The sequence below is a fragment of the Rhinatrema bivittatum genome, chromosome 15 (genome assembly GCF_901001135.1).
Source record: "Rhinatrema bivittatum chromosome 15, aRhiBiv1.1, whole genome shotgun sequence".
Taxonomy (NCBI): domain Eukaryota; kingdom Metazoa; phylum Chordata; class Amphibia; order Gymnophiona; family Rhinatrematidae; genus Rhinatrema; species Rhinatrema bivittatum.
In genome coordinates, this window is record NC_042629.1 from 4,482,906 (window position 1) to 4,502,632 (window position 19,727).

Here is a 19,727-nt window from a genome sequence, read left to right on the forward strand (position 1 = left end):
GAAAATCTACCCCTGCCTCCCCCTGTGCGTGCCAAGCCTATCTTGCATAGGCTCGGTGGCTGCGCGCAAGCCCCGGGATGCGCGTTAAGTCCCGGGGCTTGAAAAAAATGGGCATTCTGGGGGCGTGGCCATGGGCGGGGAGCCGGCCCGGGGTGTTCCGGGGGGTAGGACCAAGGCCTCCGGAACAGCCACTGGGCCAGGGGATGGAGAGCCGGCGCACACAAGTTCCACCTGCCCGGAGGCAGGCGTAACTTCTTCAATAAAGGTCGGGGGGGTTTAGTAGGGCTCTGGGGGGGTGGGTTAGATAGGGGGAAGGGAGGGGAAGGTGTGGGGGGGGGCGGAAGGAAAGTTCCCTCCGAGACCGCTTCGATTTCGGAAGCAGCCTTGGAGAGGGAACGGAGGCAGGCTTGCTCGGCTCGGCGGCGCAGGTTGCACCAATAGGCACCCCCTTAGTGTGCGCCCGACCCTGGATTTTATTTATAACTGCATGCCGCAGTAATCGCGCCATGTTAGTAAATCAGGCGTAGATTTGTTCGCAGCTGGGGTTGCGGTCGAACAAATCCTACGCCTCCGCAGCGCATGATATAAAATCTGGCCCTATATTTTATGGTGAGTGGTAAGGGGAAATGGCCTTTGATTCTGCTCTGTTTCTTTGTTGGGGAAAGTTTCTGTGAACACAGAGTATTTGTATAATGTGAGATGCAGGTTTTTATATTGGGGTTTGCCCCACTCCTATCCTAGAATAATTTTTTTATTTATGCTCTTGAATATTTAGTGTTAGTTTTTTCTAGATGGCTGAAACTAGCCAGGTGCAAAATGTTTGTAGGAGTGCCTCTTGCTTTATGAACAGGGGTGTCTTCACTACTCTGCAAATGTGGAATTTGGTAACAGGCAGCTTGGAGAGAGCCATTGGACCCCTACCAAGATCAGACTAACATGGGTGATTTTCTTTAAAAATCATAATTTTAAAAAATATACCTTGCAGGGGAGTGGTTGGGAGGGAAATATGTGCCACCAAACCTTTCTCCACATCTTCCTTTTAGTGATGTGGCCCTGTCTCAAACATCCCTCCTTCCCCCTTTCCCACCACTCTCTTGACTTTGTTCCACAGTCCATTCCAACCAGTCCCCCTTTCTCACTACACAAATGCAGTCCCGCCAGTCGCTCTGTCTCCCTCCACAAGTTCATCTCTACTTGTCTTTCCCTTCACCAGTGCATCCTCACCACTTGTCTCTCTCTCTGTCTTTCTCCACCAGTCCATCCTTGCCAGTCCATCTCTCTGTCTCCCTCCACAGTCTGGATTCTTGCAGTTTCCAGTTCAGTTTTTGTCTGCACGATTGTATTTATACTTTGTATTCTGTATGTGTACTCTCTATCTCAATCTCACTCTCTCTCTTCCATACCAATCTCTATCTCCCTCCACCAGTCCATCCTCACCAGTTTTTCCTCTCTCTCTCCACCAGTCCATCATTCTCTCTCTCCCTTCCACCAGTCTGTCTCCCCTCCACCAGACCATTTCCACCAATCTCATAAGAACATAAGAACATGCCATACTGGGTCAGACCAAGGTCCATCAAGCCCATCATCCTGTTTCCAACAGTTGGCCAATCCAGGCCATAAGAACCTGGCAAGTATCCAAAACTAAATCTATTCCATTACCGTTGCTAGTAATAGCGGTGGTTATTATCTAAGTCAACTTAATTAATAGCAGGTAATGGACTTCTCCTCCAAGAACTTATCCAATCCTTTTTTAAACAACAGCTATACTAACTGCACTAACCACATCTTCTGCAACAAATTCCAGAGTTTATTTGTGCGTTGAGTGAAAAAGAACTTTCTCCAATTAGTTTTAAATGTGCCACATGCTCACTTCATGGCGTGCCCCCTAGTCTTTCTATTATCTGAAAGTGTAAAAAACCGATTCACATCTACCCATTCTAGACCTCTCATGATTTTAAAACAACCTCTATCATATCCCCCCCCTCCGCCGTCTCTTCTCCAAGCTGAAAAGTCCTAACCTCTTTAGTCTTTTCCTCATAGGGGAGCTGTTCCATTCCCTATATCATTTTGGTTGCCCTTCTCTGTACCTTCTCCATCGACAATTATATCTTTTTGAGATGCGGCGACCAGAATTGTACACAGTATTCAAGGTGCGGTCTCACCATGGAGCAATACAGAGGCATTATGACATTTCCGTTTTATTCACAATTCCCTTTCTAATAATTCCCAACATTCTGTTTGCTTTTTTGACTGCCACAGCACACTGAACTGACGATTTTCAATGTGTTATCCACTATGACGCCTAGATCTCTTTCTTGGGTAGTAGCACCTAATATGGAACCTCACATTGCGTAACTATAGCATGGGTTATTTTTTCTCTATATGCATCACCTTGCACTTGTCCACATTAAATTTCATCTGCCATTTTGATGCCCAATTTTCCAGCCTCACAAGGTCTTCCTGCAATTTATCACAATCTGCTTGTGATTTAACTAATCTGAACAATTTGTATCATCTGCAAATTTGATTACCTCACTTGTCGTATTTCTTTCCAGATCATTTATAAATATATTGAAAAAGTAAGGGTCCCAATACAGATCCCTGAGGCACTCCACTGCCCACACCTCTGTAACATGCCCGCAGTTTTCCAACGAATGATGAATGAAATTTTCAGAGATTCTGCGTAGTATCCAAGGTCGTGGCATACTTGGATGATATCCTTGTCTTTACTAAGGATTTGGCCACACACCGCACTGATGTCTGTACCGTCCTCCAACACCTTTGTGAGAATCACTTATTTGCAAATTGGATAAGTGCTTATTCGAGAAATCCAGTCTGCCTTTCCTCAGATACAATTATCTTCCAACGAGGATTTTCTATGGACCCCTGCCAAGTTGAAAGGAATCCGGGATTGGCCGCAACCCATGAGTCTTAAAGCCCTCTAAGCACTTCCTGGGATTCCAAACTACTATCGACATTTTATCCCACTCTATTCCGCTTTTGCTACTCCTTTGACAGCATTGACTTGTAAGGGCCAAGACACTTGAAATTGGACTCCAGAAAGCCATCGCAGCCTTCCATTGCTTCAAAGAGCCCCTCCAGACAGGGTCTTGTGTACATCATAGAGACCCAAACAGTCATTTTAGGTGGAAGTGGATGCCTCCGCAATTGGAGCAGGGGCGGTCCTGAGCCAACGCACTGCTTCCTGTTACGCTCCTGCCCGCAAGAGCGTGGGCAGGCTCTTACCTTGTTACAGCCACAGCCAGTCGGGCTGCTTCTTTCTCCCTGAATCAGCTGGGGGCCGTTCCCACAGCTGTTGCCATGCGGTCTGCTCCTCGGCTGCTGTCTCTGCCTTTCCCCGACGTGCTGCTGCGATCCCGGGACCTTCAGCGAGCAGGCCGTCTTCCCAGTGCCTGTTTCAGTCCGGGTCCTTGCCCTGGCTGGGAAGCCGTCCCTGCCAGTGCCTGCAGCCTGCTTCAGCTCTCTGCTCTGCCTGCTGTCTTCACGGCATGGAGCCGTTCCTGCAGTCCAGCCCTTCCCCCGCTTCCTCTGCAGCCAGCCTACCTCTCTCTGCTTCCTCCTGCTTCTGTCCTTGCAGCTGGGAGCTGCTCCAGTGACCTGCCTTCACCCAGCTCCAGTCCAGGGCTGCTCCGGCGGCTTCCTTGGGCCCTCCACGTGGCTGAGGACGCCACCAGCTTCCAGTTCTTCTCTCCAGCTTCCTAGGGGCGCGGGTGCGCGCCTCTCTGCTCCTCTTAAAGGGCCAGCCAGGTGTGGCCCCCTGCTGACCCCTCCCTGGCGTTGTCCACCTCAGCCCTACTAAAGGGCTCAGCTTTCAGTGTGTCTTTGCCTTCGCAAGGAGTTGGTCACTCCTGAGATCCTTCGCTCCAGGAAGTCGTCCGTGTTCCAGCACTTCTGCAAGGTCCTGTGTTTCGTGTTACCTGTCGGAGCTCCTCATCCAGTCCTGATGTCTGCCTGCCGTTCCAGTCCCAGGTCTGCTCTTGATCCAGTCTGATGTTTCCTGCTGTTCCTGATGTCCATGTTCCAGCCCTGAGGTGTGTCTCCTGTTCCAGTATCTGTGTTCCAGTCCTGATGTTCCTGCTGTTCCTGATGTCCATGTTCCAGCCCTGAGGTGTGTCTCCTGTTCCAGTATCTGTGTTCCAGTCCTGATGTTCCTGCTGTTCCAGATATCCTTGTTCCTGATCTGAATGCTTTAACCTGCCTTGTGCTGCCAGGAGAGCAGCGTATCCTTGCCTTGTGCTGCCAGGAGTGCAGCGAACCTGCTTCCTCTTTCCTGTGCTCTCCCCCTCTCTGCGTGGTCCACGACCAGCCTTCCAGGGCTGTTGTAGGGCGCGCATGGGACAGGGTAGTCCGCGACTCAGTCCCGCGGGTGGCCTGAGTAGGGCGCCCTGAGGGTCAGTGCCCATGTCTACCTTCAGCCCTCGTTCCTGATTCCACCTCTGTGCATCCAGTCCTGAGTCCACGCCTGTGCCTGTCCACGTCTATGCATCCTACACCTCATTCCTGAGTCCACGTCTTTGCCTGAGTCCACGTCTAAGGATCCTGCATCTATGCCTGAGTCCACGTCTATGGATCCTGCACCTCGTCCTGAGTCCGCGTCTATGCCTGAGTCTACGTCGTTCCTGAGTCTTGTCTGAATCCATGTTCCAGTCATCGCTGTCCTGGCCTCCATCCGGCCTGCCGCTTCGTGCCGTACCCTGCGGCAGGTCCGAAAGGGCTGGGAACGGTCGGAGGACTGTTCACAAGACCAACATTGCGTTGTTGGGTCTTCCGAAGCGTGCAGGTCCGGAGGAGGGCCTGTCTTCCATGTCACTCCAGCCCTGCTCCCGTCCAGCCCATGTTTGGGCATGCCACGCCTCTCGCGGCACCTCTTCAGAGCCCTCTTGGGTCGAGCCGTGGCCCAAGGGCACACATCACCAAGGAGTGGGATCGCTCTCCTAGCGCTCCACAACACTTCCAGTTCTACAGTACCATGTTCGTTCTACTCCTGTAAGTTTTCATCTGTGGAGCAGAACTGTAATATTGGTAATTGCGAGTTACTTGCTATAAAATTAGCCCTTGAAGAATGGCACCCCTGGCTAGAGGGTGCGCAACATAAGTTCATTGTGTTCACTGACCACAAGAACCTGGAACATTTGAGCCATGTCCAGCGTCTCAACACCTGTCAAGCCCGATGGACCCTGTTCTTCTTCAGGTTTCAATTTTGAGGTTTGTTACCATCCAGCTGAAAAAAACCTCTGGGCAGATGCCCTATCATGCTCCTTCGAGCCTGAATACACTCCAGAAGAACACGGTCAAATAATAGACCCAGCTTGCATCTGCTTGTCTGCTATTCACCCAGTCCCTGCTGGGAAGACTGTCATGCCCCGATGACTCCGAGAAAGAGTCCTCCACTGTGCCACATGATTCTAAGAAGAGCGGTGGTGGTCCCGCTTCACAAGAGTGGGAACAGGGAGGAGGCAGGCAACTACAGATCGGTTAGCCTCACTTCGGTGGTGGGAAAAGTAATGGAGTCACTGCTGAAAGAGAGAATAGTGAACTATCTACAGTCTGGAGAATTGATGGACCAGAGGCAGCATGGATTCACCAGGGGAAGATCCTGTCAGACTAATCTGATTGACTTTTTTGACTGGGTAACCAAGGAATTGGATCAAGGAAGAGCGCTCGATATCATATACTTGGATTTCAGCAAAAGCTTTTGATACGGTTCCGCACAGGAGACTAGTGAATAAAACGAGAAGCTTGGGAGTGAGTGCCGAGGTGGTGACCTGGATTGCAAATTGGTTGACGGACAGAAGACAATGTGTGATAGGGATGTGAATCGTTTTAGGACGATTAAAATTATCGTCCGATAATTTTAATATTGTCTTAAACCGTTATGGAACACAATACAATACAGATTCTAACGATTTATCGTTATAAATCCACTCATTCTCTCCACTCCTTCCGGCGTGTCCACTCTGTTGCAGATCTTAGTGTCGTCCGCAAAAAGACAAACCTTACCTTCTATCCCGTCCGCAATGTCGCTCACAAAGATATTGAACAGGACCGGTCCCAACACCGATCCTTGCGGTACACCACTTAAAACCGCTCTCTCTTCAGAGAAGGTTCCATTTACCATCACACATTAGGGATGTGAATCGTGTCCTCGATCGTCTTAACGATCGATTTCGGCTGGGAGGGGGAGGGAATCGTATTGTTGCCGTTTGTGGGGGTAAAATATCGTTAAAAATCGTGAAAAATCGTTAAAAAAATCGAAAAAATCGAAAAACCGGCACATTAAAACCCCCTAAAAACCCACCCCCGACCCTTTAAATTAAATCCCCCACCCTCCCGAACCCCCCCCCAAATAACTTAAATAACCTGCGGGTCCAGCGGCGGTCCGGAACGGCAGCGGTCCGGAACGGGCTCCTGCTCCTGCATCTTGTCGTCTTCGGCCGGCGCCATTTTCCAAAATGGCGCCGAAAAATGGCGGCGGCCATAGACGAAAAAGATTGGACGGCAGGAGGTCCTTCCGGACCCCCGCTGGACTTTTGGCAAGTCTCGTGGGGGTCAGGAGGCCCCCCCACAAGCTGGCCAAAAGTTCCTGGAGGTCCAGCGGGGGTCAGGGAGCGATTTTCCGCCGCGAATCGTTTTTGTACGGAAAATGGCGCCGGCAGGAGATCGACTGCAGGAGGTCGTTCAGCGAGGCGCCGGAACCCTCGCTGAACGACCTCCTGCAGTCGATCTCCTGCCGGCGCCATTTTCCGTACGAAAACGATTCGCGGCGGGAAATCGCTCCCTGACCCCCGCTGGACCTCCAGGAACTTTTGGCCAGCTTGTGGGGGGCCTCCTGACCCCCACGAGACTTGCCAAAAGTCCAGCGGGGGTCCGGAAGGACCTCCTGCCGTCCAATCTTTTTCGTCTATGGCCGCCGCCATTTTTCGGCGCCATTTTGGAAAATGGCGCCGGCCGAAGACGACAAGATGCAGGAGCAGGAGCCCGTTCCGGACCGCTGCCGTTCCAGACCGCCGCTGGACCCGCAGGTTATTTAAGTTATTTGGGGGGGGTTCGGGAGGGTGGGGGATTTAATTTAAAGGGTCGGGGGTGGGTTTTAGGGGGTTTTAATGTGCCGGTTTTTCGATTTTTCGATTTTTTAACGATTTTTCACGATTTTTCACGATATTTTACCCCCACAAACGGCAACAATACGATTCCCTCCCCCTCCCAGCCGAAATCGATCGTTAAGCCGATCGAGGACACGATTCACATCCCTAATGTGTGATGGTAAATGGAACCTTCTCTGAAGAGAGAGCGGTTTTAAGTGGTGTACCGCAAGGATCGGTGTTGGGACCGGTCCTGTTCAATATCTTTGTGAGCGACATTGCGGACGGGATAGAAAGTAAGGTTTGTCTTTTTGCGGACGACACTAAGATCTGCAACAGAGTGGACACGCCGGAAGGAGTGGAGAGAATGAGACGGGATCTAAGGAAACTGGAAAGAGTGGTCGAAGATATGGCAGCTGAGATTCAATGCCAAGAAGTGCAAAATCATGCATATGGGAAGTGGAAATCCGAATGAACTGTATTCGATGGGGGGGGGGGGGGGGAAAAGGGGGGGGGGGAAAGGCTGATGTGCACGGAGCAGGAGAGGGACCTTGGGGTGATAGTGTCTAATGATGTGAAGACAGCGAAACAATGCGACAAGGCGACAAGGCGCAGCAAAAGCCAGAAGAATGCTGGGCTGCATAGAGAGAGGAATATCGAGTAAGAAAAGGGAAGTGATTAATTCCCTTGTACAGGTCCTTGGTGAGGCCTCACCTGGAGTACTGTGTTCAGTTCTGGAGACTGTATCTACAAAAAGACAAAGACAAGATGGAAGCGGTACAGAGAAGGGCGACCAGGAAGGTGGAGGATCTTCATCGGATGACGTACGAGGAGAGATTGAAGAATCTAAATATGTACACCCTGGAGGAAAGGAGGAGCAGAGGTGATATGATACAGACTTTCAGATACTTGAAAGGTTTTAATGATCCAAAAACAACGACAAACCTTTTCCGTAGGAAAAAAATCAGCAGAACCAGGGGTCACGATTTGAGGCTCCAGGGAGGAAGATTTCAGAACCAATGTCAGGAAGTATTTCTTCACGGAGAGGGTGGTGGATGCCTGGAATGCCCTTCCGGAGGAAGTGGTGAAGACCAGAACTGTGAAAGACCTCAAAGGGGCGTGGGATAAACACTGTGGATCCATAAAGTCAAGAGGCCGCCAATGAAGAGTGGGTGACTCGCCAGAATGATGGCTACTGCCTGGACACAATACCCTTATTCAATAAACATACACATGCTTACTGTGACTCAACAACATCGCTCTAAGCTTCAACAGCAAGAGGAAATGGAAAAAAGGATTTGCACTCACAAAGAGGGGAGTAGCTGGCTTGTTACGGCGGTTACTACCCCAAACCAAATATGCCTGATACTTCACTTTCATGCATATACAGCATAGCTCTCTGCTTCAACAACAGGGGAGAAGAATAACTGATACTTCACACATCCAGCAGAGCTCTCTGCTTCAACGGCAAGGGAGAGAAAAAGGGTTCGCACTCACATGCATATCCAGCATGGCTCTCTGCTTCAACGGCATGGGAGAATGACTGATACATCACGCATTTCCAGCATAGCTCTCTGCTTCAACAGCAGGGGAAAAAACAAAAAAAACAAACAAAAAAAAAACCTGATGCTTCACGCATATCCTGCATACCTTCAACGACAGGGGTGAAGAGAAAAAGGATTCGCAATCACAAGCGAGGAGTAGCTGGCTTGTTACGGCGGTTACTACCCCAAACCAAATGTGCCTGATACTTCACTTCACTTTCAATGCATATCCAGCATGGCTCTCTGCTTCACGACAGGGGAGAAAAAACTGATACTTCACCGCATATCCAGCATAGCTCCCTGCTTCAACGGCAGGGGAGAAGAAAAAACAACCAACAAGGGCTGTACAACATAGTCTAGGTAAAACAAATAAGCATGGGTGTAGCTTGCTTATCGCGGCGATTAACTACCCCTACTACCCCTAACTAATCAAGCTAGATATTTCACTTGGATGCAGCTCCATCACTGCTCTCTACATTAATGGTGGGGGTGGAAGGGGAATAGAACAAAGAGCTAAGAGAAACAGATAAGTATGAGAGAAAAAATGTGTGAAGCTTGCTGGGCAGACTGGATGGGCCATTTCGGTCTTCTTCTGGCCGTCATTTCTATGTTTCTATGTTTCTATGTAAGATTGCTAGTCACCCCAGGGCAAGCATGAACCTTGGCGCTGCTCCAGTGGTTCTTCTGGAGGCCCTACTATGGTCTCTGATGCTAAAGCATACGTCAAGTCCTGTAACATTTGTGGCGCAGCAAAAGTCCCCGGTCGGTCGACCTTGGGTCTACTGCAACCACTTCCAGCTCCCGAGGAACCGGGGACCCACCTGTCCTATGGACTTCATCGTGGATTTGCCTCCATCTAAGGGTAATACATGATATGGGTAACCATAGACTGATTTTCAAAAATGGCCCATTTTGTCCCTCTACGGGCCTACCATCTGCTCTAGAACTGGCATGCCTATTCTTCTGTCACATCTTCAGATTACAGGCCTACCCAAGGACATTGTCTCTGATAGAGGTCCACAATTTGTTGCCATATTTTTGGCATGATCTTTGCCTAAAATTCGGTATCAACATCAGTTTAACAAAGTAACGGAACCTCGGTGTAATAATAGACACAGAACTCAGCCTCAAACAACACATATCATTAAAGTCAAAGAAGGATATGCCAAGCTAATGGTCCTCAGGAAACTTAAACCGTTACTAAATCAAACTAACTTCCGAACTGTCCTACAAGCTTTAATATTTGCAAGCACTGACTACTGCAATGCCTTACTATTAGGATTACCATACACAACATTAAGACCACTCCCAAATACTCCAAAACTCAGCCGCAAGAGTACTGACAGGAAAAAGAAAAAGAGATCATATAACTGAAACACTAGCTGAACTACACTGGCTACCAATTGAATAACAGGATAAAATATAAACCCTTTGCATTATACATAAACTAATCAATGACAAAAAAGCAGAATGGCTAAAACACAGCACTCCACATCCCACGTCCCTAACAGAAACCTGAGATCCGCCAACAAAGCCCTTCTAACCATCCCCTCAGTAAAAACTGCAAAACTAACTCAAGTCAGAGAAAGAGCACTATCATTGGCTGGACCGTTACTATGGAACACCATTGCCCTTAGAGATAAGACTACAGAGAGATTTCAAGACTTTCAAAGAGCTTAAAGACATGGCTCTTTAGAGAAGCCTTTCCACAAAGAGAGCGAGAGAGAATAAAACGCTGAAAGCTGTACACATAAAATCTTCATACAGCACTAGCACATTATATGTATGTATGTCATGGTCTGTCTTTTGCACCTTTTAAATTAAATGTATATTTTAACAGTCTTTTCTTAGTCACAGGTCAGATTAATCATCACTAAACTCTTAGCCATTACTATGAAACGATTGTCACCGAGATCATGAGGCACCTCCTTTCTAATAATAGGAAACATTTGCTATATACATTGTACTATATTGCCTATATGTGAACCGTTGTGACGGTATTCTACTAAACGACGGTATAGAAAAGATTTTAAATAAATAAATAAATAAAATAAATAAACTGCTTATCACCCCAAGCCAACGGACAAGCCGAGCGAATGAATCGCTCTTTAAAGGCCTTCCTGCACGCTTACATCAACGACCACCAAGACAATTGGTCTGAACTTCTCCCTTGGGCGAAGTTTTCTCACAACTCCCACATTGCCACTGCTACAGGCATGTCACCGTTCTCCATCATCTATGGAAAGCAACCATGACCACCACTGCCCATACCTTTTTCAGTACTATCCCCTGTGGCGCAGGCTACTGCAGATGCCCTCAAAGCTTCATGGGAACAGCCGAACCTTCGCTTACGTCAAGCCACTTACCCAGGCCAAGAGAACTGTTCCAAGGTACATCGGACCTTTTATGGTCACCCGACGCATCAGACCAGTTACATACCAGCTTTGGCTGCCTCCCCACACTGGGAATACATAATATGTTTCACGTATCTCTTCTAAAAACCTGTGATCTTGTCCTGGCCTTCCTGAAAGACCCCTGAGCCACCTCCATTGGTGGCTGAGACTGATATGACTTACAAAGTACATGAAGTCCTCGACGTCTGCCGTAGGGGCTGCTGGTGGAAATACCTCCTATCTTGGGAGGGTTATGGACCCGAAGAAAATTCTTGGGAACCAGCTCAGAACATCCTGGACAAAACCCTCCTCCTAAACTTTCATCGTGCCCATCCAGGCAAACCCCACCTCCAAGGGGGGGGCATAAAGGGGGGGTACTGTTACGCGCGCCGTCCGTGGCAGACCCACGGCATGGCCCCCTCACCTTTCCACAGTGACTTCAGCTCCTAGTTCCTTCTCGCTGGTGACAGTGGGCCGTCAGCTCCGTCCTCGGGCCTCCCCCAGTGCCTCCTTGCCCTGCTGCAGCTCCTGGCGTTCCTGGCCCAGCCACCACTTCTCATCGGGCCTCTCCTTGCCAGCGGAGAGATGCTGCTGCCTGCGCCGTGCCACTCCCTAGGCGCGAGTGCGTGCACCATTGATCTTTAAGTAGGGACCGCAGCGGGAATCTAGTTGCGGCCCCGGATGATGACATCACCTAGCTACAGTATTTAAGCTCAGACTCCACTCCCTAGCGTTGCCTTTGCAACAGGTCTCCTCGCTGGTCAAGTACTCCTTGCCTCCTAGAGTTTGTCTCATCTCTGAGTTCCTGTTCCTCGTTGTTCCTGGTTCATGGTCTCCTTGTTCCTACCTTGCCTCATTCCTCGGATTGACTACACGAACTTTGACTTGCTTCACCTGACCACGCCATTGACTCTCTCCAAGCCCGGACCTCTGCTTTCACCTGACCATCTACAGACCTGCCTTGTCCGTCTGGGAAACTTGTCGGCCTAAGTTCAGTAGAGGTCCTGAACTTGGGCATAACTTCTCCAGCCCCTCAATTGGCAGTACCGGTCACCCTTGATTTGGGACTCCTTAATTTGGGTATAGCATGGTGCCCCCCTTGCGGGTGCCATGCGCACATTAGAAAAGCAGGCGTTGACTTTCAGTGCCCGCTTTCCGCGCTTTTATTGCATCGGCCCCTATGTGCAGGATAGTAATAGCCAAAAGTAGCTCAGCTCTTCCAGTTTTCTAAATCGCATCTGGATATTCCAACAATTGCATGCCAGGCCCGTGCAACTGAGCTAAGGTTTCTGGTGAGTAGCAGGCTGCCAACCTTGAAGCAATACATAAGAGCTGCCACACCTGTGGCAGCTCTTATGTATGCTTCAAGTTGAATGGTAACTCATGGTGTGATTCAAGGTGTGATTCATGGTGTGATTCAATCACACCATGAGTTACCATTCAAGGTTGAATGGTAACTCATGGTGTGATTCCGAATGGCCCTACCAGCTTTGCAGTATGTTCCTTCATATAAAACAATTTGTGAGCCCTGACACAGGAAATATGTCAGGCCACTAACATGCACAGAATACTGCTTCTAGTTAAGGTGTGTGAGGCTCCAGACAAACTATGGCTGACAATCTGGATGACGCATCACTAACCGGCCATACATGGTCCATGCAAGTACCAGCAATGCGGGACACTTCAAGCTTGTCATTAAGCAGTGAGATTTAAATATAGCTCCAATGGAACATAGAAAACCAGGCCATTTTGAAAATGAACATGTTGAAAGTATATAGTGCCCATATCACAAACCAAGCTTTATGGCAGGTGTTTGTTTGCCCTCACAAGATTAGCAAGCCTCTGCAGCATGGGGAGAAAGAGGCCAGGACCTGGACAAAGGCCTGCAGATGTAACAGTACAAGCCACTTATCATGGCAGTGATGCTTTTCTCCCACCCCTCTATCCACCCCCCATGACCATGTCGTTTGCCCACAAACACATAGCCAGAGATTAAATATAGAAAGAAGCGTCTCTCTTACCTATAACCAACTGTCACTGTACAGGCCATCCTCAAATTTTCACACAGACCCCGACTGCCTAAGTATAAAGGAATTGTGTGTGCTCCTGGGTACCTGGCCACCATGTCGAGGAATGCACATTCAAGCGTCACAGACCACCTGCACATTGATGGAGTGGAAGAGCTTCTGTTGCAGTACATCTCCTATCTCCCTGTCACGGGGTGGAATGGTGGCCACGTGAGTGCAGTCGATGGCTCCCAGAACATTCGGAAAGTTTGCGAAGGCATAGAAAACTCTCTTTCAAATTCCATCAATTCCTGCTTAATGGGGTCAGAGACTGCTGTGATGGCCTCGTCCAGACAGCGGGAAAAAGTGGTTTGGGACATTCCCCCCATGACCCCTACTGTCATTTGGAAGGAGTCAGTTGCCATGAAATGCAGGGTGGCCAACAGTTTGGTGAGGCCAGGAATAGTGTGTGACCTTGCGGTGATCGGATCCAAATCCCCTCGGATTCTTCATATAATTCAGGTACAAACTTAGATTGTAAGCCCTCTGGGGATAGGGAATACCTACAGTACCTGAATGTAAACCGATCTGATATGTCAGATTGAAATATCGGTATATAAAAATAAATAAATAAATACATAATTCCAGGATAGCCTGAGAGCTGAGGCATAGCTGCAAATCACATAGTCCTCTGGCATGCCCAGCAAGGATGTTCGTGGAGGAAAGATGTACTCCCTGTATCTTCTCCGGCATGGCCGCCTGCATGCCAGGCGCTGCCCTAGGCCCCAACCCTGTGGGGGCCCATGGCTTGGCCTCTGGTGGCATGGACTTCCCTAGGAGGGCTTGGAACTGCCCTTGCCTGTTCTTGTGGTTGTTGTTTGCTTGTTGTCTGCGGCAAGCCTCCCAAAGTACTTAGTATCCCCCAACAATTAAACTTACCCCAAACATTATGGCTTTAGAAAGCTAGACCAGGTAAGAACAGGTGTTTTTTATTGGGCCAAGGAGGCATGATAGGTGTATCTGTTATCATTCTTCTTTTTATCGCTCACGATAATACCTACGATCTGCAATATCAGTTGCGGGAGCGCGATAAATAGTTTTTTCAACTGTACCAACAAAAAAAAAAAAAGTGTATTTTACTCTATCGCACCACGCTACCAGACCCCTCATTTCCATTTACACTCCACCCAAACTCCTCCCACTTGTAGAGTAGTCTATGAACTCTATATCACAGTAATCACATTTATAACACTATGTATGATAAATTTACCCATGAAAGTACCTTCGGTACAACTTAGTCATGACCTACTTCTCTAAAAATTATTTTGTCTAATGATATATTGTAACCGAACCTTTGACGGCACCTGTTAGAGTGTACTATAGTACACTTTTACCTACATTAAACATATGCCTACATGTAAACCGTTGCGATGGTATATAACTTAGCGATGGTATAGAAAAGATTTTAAATAAATAAATACTTGATTTCTAATTTGCATACACATTTTTGCATTGTTTATTTATCACAAGCGTTACACAGCGTTATCGCGCATGTTATGGCATTATCGCACGCAATAAGGCCCAACATGAAATGATAAATAATCCAGTAAGCTAGCTGGATAATTAGCTCCTCTCCATTGCACCCCCATTCTGCCCACCACTTAGTCAGCTAACTACTTAACTGGATAAGTAGCCAGCTAAGTGGTAGTCACTGAACATGGCCAGATATTCAAATGTCCCTACTTATCTGGCAAAGTGGAGCTAAATATCAACCTCCATGGATCTGCACATTCAGATTCACAAAACAATTTCATTCTCTCTCTTTCAGTATAATTTTCAACAGTATCTAATTCCTTTCTCTTCCAGTCATTAAATAATGTATCATTTCCTGTCAGTGGTAGTTGGTGAACCAAAATCTAGGTGGTGTGTTCTTACCCTGCTGGCCATGTCTCCATGTTCTTCTTCTTCTGTCTCATTCATTACCTCTCCCCCAACTCATTCATGTATCCGCTCTCATCTTCTTAATGTTCTACAGCTGCCCAACATCTCCATGACCTTGCATATGAAAGAGACTGGAATGAGAGGGGGGGGGGGGCCCTCTCATTCCAGTCTCTTTCATTTGCCGCTTGCTACCCTTCAGCTTTCCTAGGTTCAGTGCTGGCTTGCTGGGTCTCAGGTCTGCTCTGCCTCTCCTTCCTCTGGGATCTCATAACTCCCTAATAAGAGATACCAATAGTAACCTCACTGCAACTTTTTTTGCTCCTCCTTTATTAGCTGAAATCTAGCCCTGTGCTCAACACCTCCCAGCAATGGTGGCGACTCTTACTTCCTCTCTCATGCTCAATAGCTTTGATAGGTTCTGCTCTTTTTAAGTTCCTCTTCTAATGGTTTGCCCCATACTGACGGTTATTTGTTCTCTATTCCTCCCCATTACTCTTTAGGGTGTCGCTCCTCTCTCCTGTTTCTTCTCTACCATTTACCCCTCCTTTTTCTGTCTCTATTCTCTCACCATCTCTTCTTTCATTTCCAGCCTTTCTTCTCCATTTCTGTCAGGTACCCTCTTTTTTCTCTCTTTTTTTCTGTTACATAGGCTGACCCCTGTACTCCTTTTTTTCTTCCTCCTTTTGTGTCTAACCCCTTCTCTTTCTTTACTACAAATGCTATTACATTGCTATTACAATTGATTTGGGTTCCTTTTTAGCCAGCATCCTATCATTGGTCCCCTTCATTGTCAGTGTGCCAGCAGGAGGAACATTGCATTACTGGTGGGACTAAAGTTGCAGCAGTTTCTTTAATTTCTAGTGGCAGCAAGTCAGCTGTTTGACTCAGCTGCTCCCAGTGCAGGCCACAAAGCAGGTATTTTCTTCTGTTAGTGGTGCTGGAATTCTTTTCTTGCTATCCTGGTAGAGATATAGGGAACCAGACAGGGCCTGGGCACATTGCATCCCCTATACATCCTCCAGGCTCTGCATCTGGAGCACATGTTAAAGCAACAGATTCAATCACTCCTGTGGGTCCTTGGCCAACAACAACTCTATTGGTTACTAGACCACTAGGGAAGTGGCTCTGAACATCATATGGGATATACCACAATAAAGGAGAACTTTAGTCAAAATAATTTAAGGTTAGTATTTGCTGCTTCCAGTGCATACTTATTAAGACTCAAAAAGCAGTAAATGTTTTTTAAAGCTCTAACACAATATCTATTAATATAATTCCATAATACCATGATCTTATAGGACATCTGCTTGGACTTTCCCACGATGACTCCAAATTCTGTGAAGAGAACTTTGGATCTCTGGAAGATAAACGTTTAATGTCCTCTATTTTAACTAGCATTGATGCCTCCAAACCTTGGTCAAAGTGTACCTCAGCAACTATTACTGAATTTTTCGATGATGGACATGGTATGTATAAATGAACTGTGGGCATTATTATACTTACATGGCAATGTATGTGTTGATAAACTATGGAGGCACTAATCATATATTTTTATGTGGATAAAACCCATGTTTACCTGTGTAAAAAACATCATCTGATTATTGGCCTCTCCCCCATGTGGAAGAAAGTATGCATGCATGATAAAAAGGGAAGAAGTGGTTGCTATATATTTTGTTATTGACTCTACAGTTCCTTGCATTTTTTAATTCATTTCTTTATGCTGAAAAATCAAGAAAATCTTGAATTATAGATAAATGCACATAGTTGGAAAAGCTATCAAATTGATAAAAAGAAAATATAAAAGAAATAAAGACTCTTAGTAAACCTTTAGAAATTTTGGAACACAAAATAGGAAACCATATATATGATAAATACAGGCAAACAAAACATGTAGGTTATATTATACCCTTCTGTAAATTCCTTTCCTATTAAAGAATAGGAATCAGCCCAGAAACACTGAACTATGTATTTACCACACTTGGTTAGGAGAAGTCAGTCCATTTAGAAAAGTTTTATATTGCTTTTGTTCAGTAAACACACCACACATATATATTAGGGGTGTGAATCGTTTTTTGATGATTTAAAATATCGTCCGATATATTTTAAATCGTCAAAAATCGTTAGAGGTCGATATTTAATAGGAATTCCCCCGATTTATCGTCAAAAATCGTAAATCGGGGGAAGGGGGGAGGGAAGGGGGAGGGCGGGAAAACCGCACACTAAAACATCCCTAAAACCCACCCCGACCCTTTAAAATAAAATCCCCCACCCTCCCGAACCCCCCCCCCAAATGTCTTAAATTACCTGAGGTCCAGTGGGGGGGGTCCCGTTGTGATCTTCCACTCTCGGGCCAACGGGTGCATTGATAGAAAAATGGCGCCGGCGCTAACCTTTGCCCTGTCATATGACAGGGCAAAGGGTAAGCGCCGGCGCCATTTTGGTTCCTATCCCCCGACGTCAACGAGCGTAGGAGATCGCTCCCTGACCCCGCTGGACCCCCAGGGACTTTTGGCCAGCTTGGGGGGGGCCTCCTGACCCCCTCAAGACTTGCCAAAAGTTCCAGCGGGGGTCCGGGAACGACCTCCTGCACTCAAATCGTGTTGCCGTACGGCCGGCGCCATTTTGCCGTACGGGAATATGGCCATATGGCGCCGGCCATATTGCCTTACGGCAAAATGGCGCCGGCCATACGGCAACACGATTCGAGTGCAGGAGGTGATTTCCGGACCCCCGCTGGACTTTTGGCAAGTCTTGTGGGGGTCAGGAGGCCCCCCCAAGCTGGCCAAAAGTCCCTGGGGGTCCAGCGGGGGTCCGGGAGCGATCTCCTACGCTCGTGACGTCGGGGGATAGGATGCAATTAATGGCAATGGCTATTCTCTAACGGGCGAGCAGGGCCTTCTGTGCTGGCACGCCTATTTTGCATAGGCAGCCGGCGCGCGCAGAGCCCCGGGACGCGCGTAGGTTCCCGGGGTTTTTGAAGGGGGCGTGTCAGGGGCGGGACCGGATGATGTGGCGTTTCGGGGGCGGGACGCGGCATTTCGGGGGCGGGACCTGGGGCGTGGTGCCGGCCCGGTGGCGTGGTACAGGCCTCCGGACCAGCCCCCGGGTTGGAAGACGGCTCGCCAGCAGTCCGCTGGCGCGCGAAGATTTACGTCTGCTTCTCACAGGCGTAAATCTAGGAACAAAGGTAAGAGAGGGGTTTAGATAGGGCCGGGGGGGGGGTGGGTTAGGTAGGGGAAGGGAGGGGAAGGTGAGGGAGGGCGAAAGAAAGTTCCCTCTGAGGCCGCTCCGATGGCTGCGCGGCTCGGCGCGCGCAGGCTGCCCAAAATCGGCAGCCTTGCGTGCGCCGATCCAGGATTTTAGAGGATACGCGCGGCTATGTGCGTATCTTATAAAATCCAGCGTACTTTTGTTTGCGCCTGCTGCGCAAACAAAAGTACGCGATCGCGCTTTTAAAAAATCTACCCCTAAGTAAACTTGATTAATAGCAATGGACTTCTCCTCCAAGAACTTATCCAAACCTTTTTTGAACCCAGCTACACTAACTGCACTAACCACAATCCTCCGGCAACAAATTCCACAGCTTTATTGTGCGTTGAGTGAAAAAGAATTTTCTTTCTCCGATTAGTCTTAAATGTGCTACTTGCTAACTTCATGGAATGCCCCCTAGTTCTTCTATTATTCGAAAGTGTAAATAACCGATTCACATCTACTCAGTTAAGACCTCTCATGAGCTTAAAGACCTTTATCATATCCCCCTCAGCCGTCTCTTCTCCAAGCTGAACAGCCCTAACCTCTTCAGCCTTTCCTCATAGGGGAGCTGTTCCATCCCCTTTATCATTTGGTTGCCCTTCTCTGTACCTTCTCCATCGCACCTATATCTTTTTTGAGATGTGGCAACTCGAAATGTACACAGAATTCAATGTGCGGTCTCAACATGGAGCGATATAGAGGAATTATGACATTTTACGTTTTATTAACCATTCCCTTCCTAATAATTCCTAACATTCTGTTTGCTTTTTGACTGCTGCAGCACACTTAGCCAACGATTTTAAAGTATTATCCACTATAATGCCTAGATCTTTTCCTGTGTGGTAGCTCCTAATATGGAACCAACACAAGATCCTAGGCCCGGAAATTTCCTGGACAGACCAGACATGCAGCAATAGCATGGCCTGGCTGGCCGCAGTACAGGCAGAGACCAGACTGCTGTCGATGATGACGTTCTTTTGGTGAAAGTCTACTTCTACCCATCTGCATGGGTTCCTCCTCTGCTGGATTAGGCGGTGGGTTCGGTCTAGGAGAAGACGAACGTCTGACTCGGGATGGTCCTGGGGCAGCCTTCCGGGATGCTCTGGACTCCAGAGAGCATAGACGGTCAATCAGAGAGTCCAAGGAAGAGGGCAATTCATGGGCTGCCAGCTCATCCTTAATCCTTCAAGAAACATGGAACATAAGCAGTCAGTGTCCCAATGTAATTCCGACACAAGGGTGCGTAGTCAGTTAAGGGGCGAGAGCCTTGCTGAGATGCAAAAGGGATGAACCGGACATGGCTTGTCAACTGGGGTCTTCAAAGACAGATCGAAACAGGGCCAGAAATCCTGGGAGGGTCCCGAAGGACTGGGTCTGCTTGCTCACAGAGAGGTTATGCCCAGGCCAAGTCCTTACCATTCAAAAGGGCCAGGATGTATGTAGTCTTCGTGATCACAATCCGGGAAGTAAGCATGTTGCAGGCAGAAA

General features: G+C 48.1%; 1 protein-coding gene across 1 annotated transcript in view; it reads left to right on the forward strand.

Annotated features, from left to right (window-relative positions):
* The window catches only part of ADAMTS5 (ADAM metallopeptidase with thrombospondin type 1 motif 5), a 228,756-nt gene that overhangs the window by 63,492 nt on the left and 145,537 nt on the right, over positions 1-19,727 (forward strand). The window contains 1 exon segment of the mRNA XM_029578186.1: positions 16,286-16,453. Within this exon segment, the coding sequence (XP_029434046.1) occupies positions 16,286-16,453 (168 nt within the window).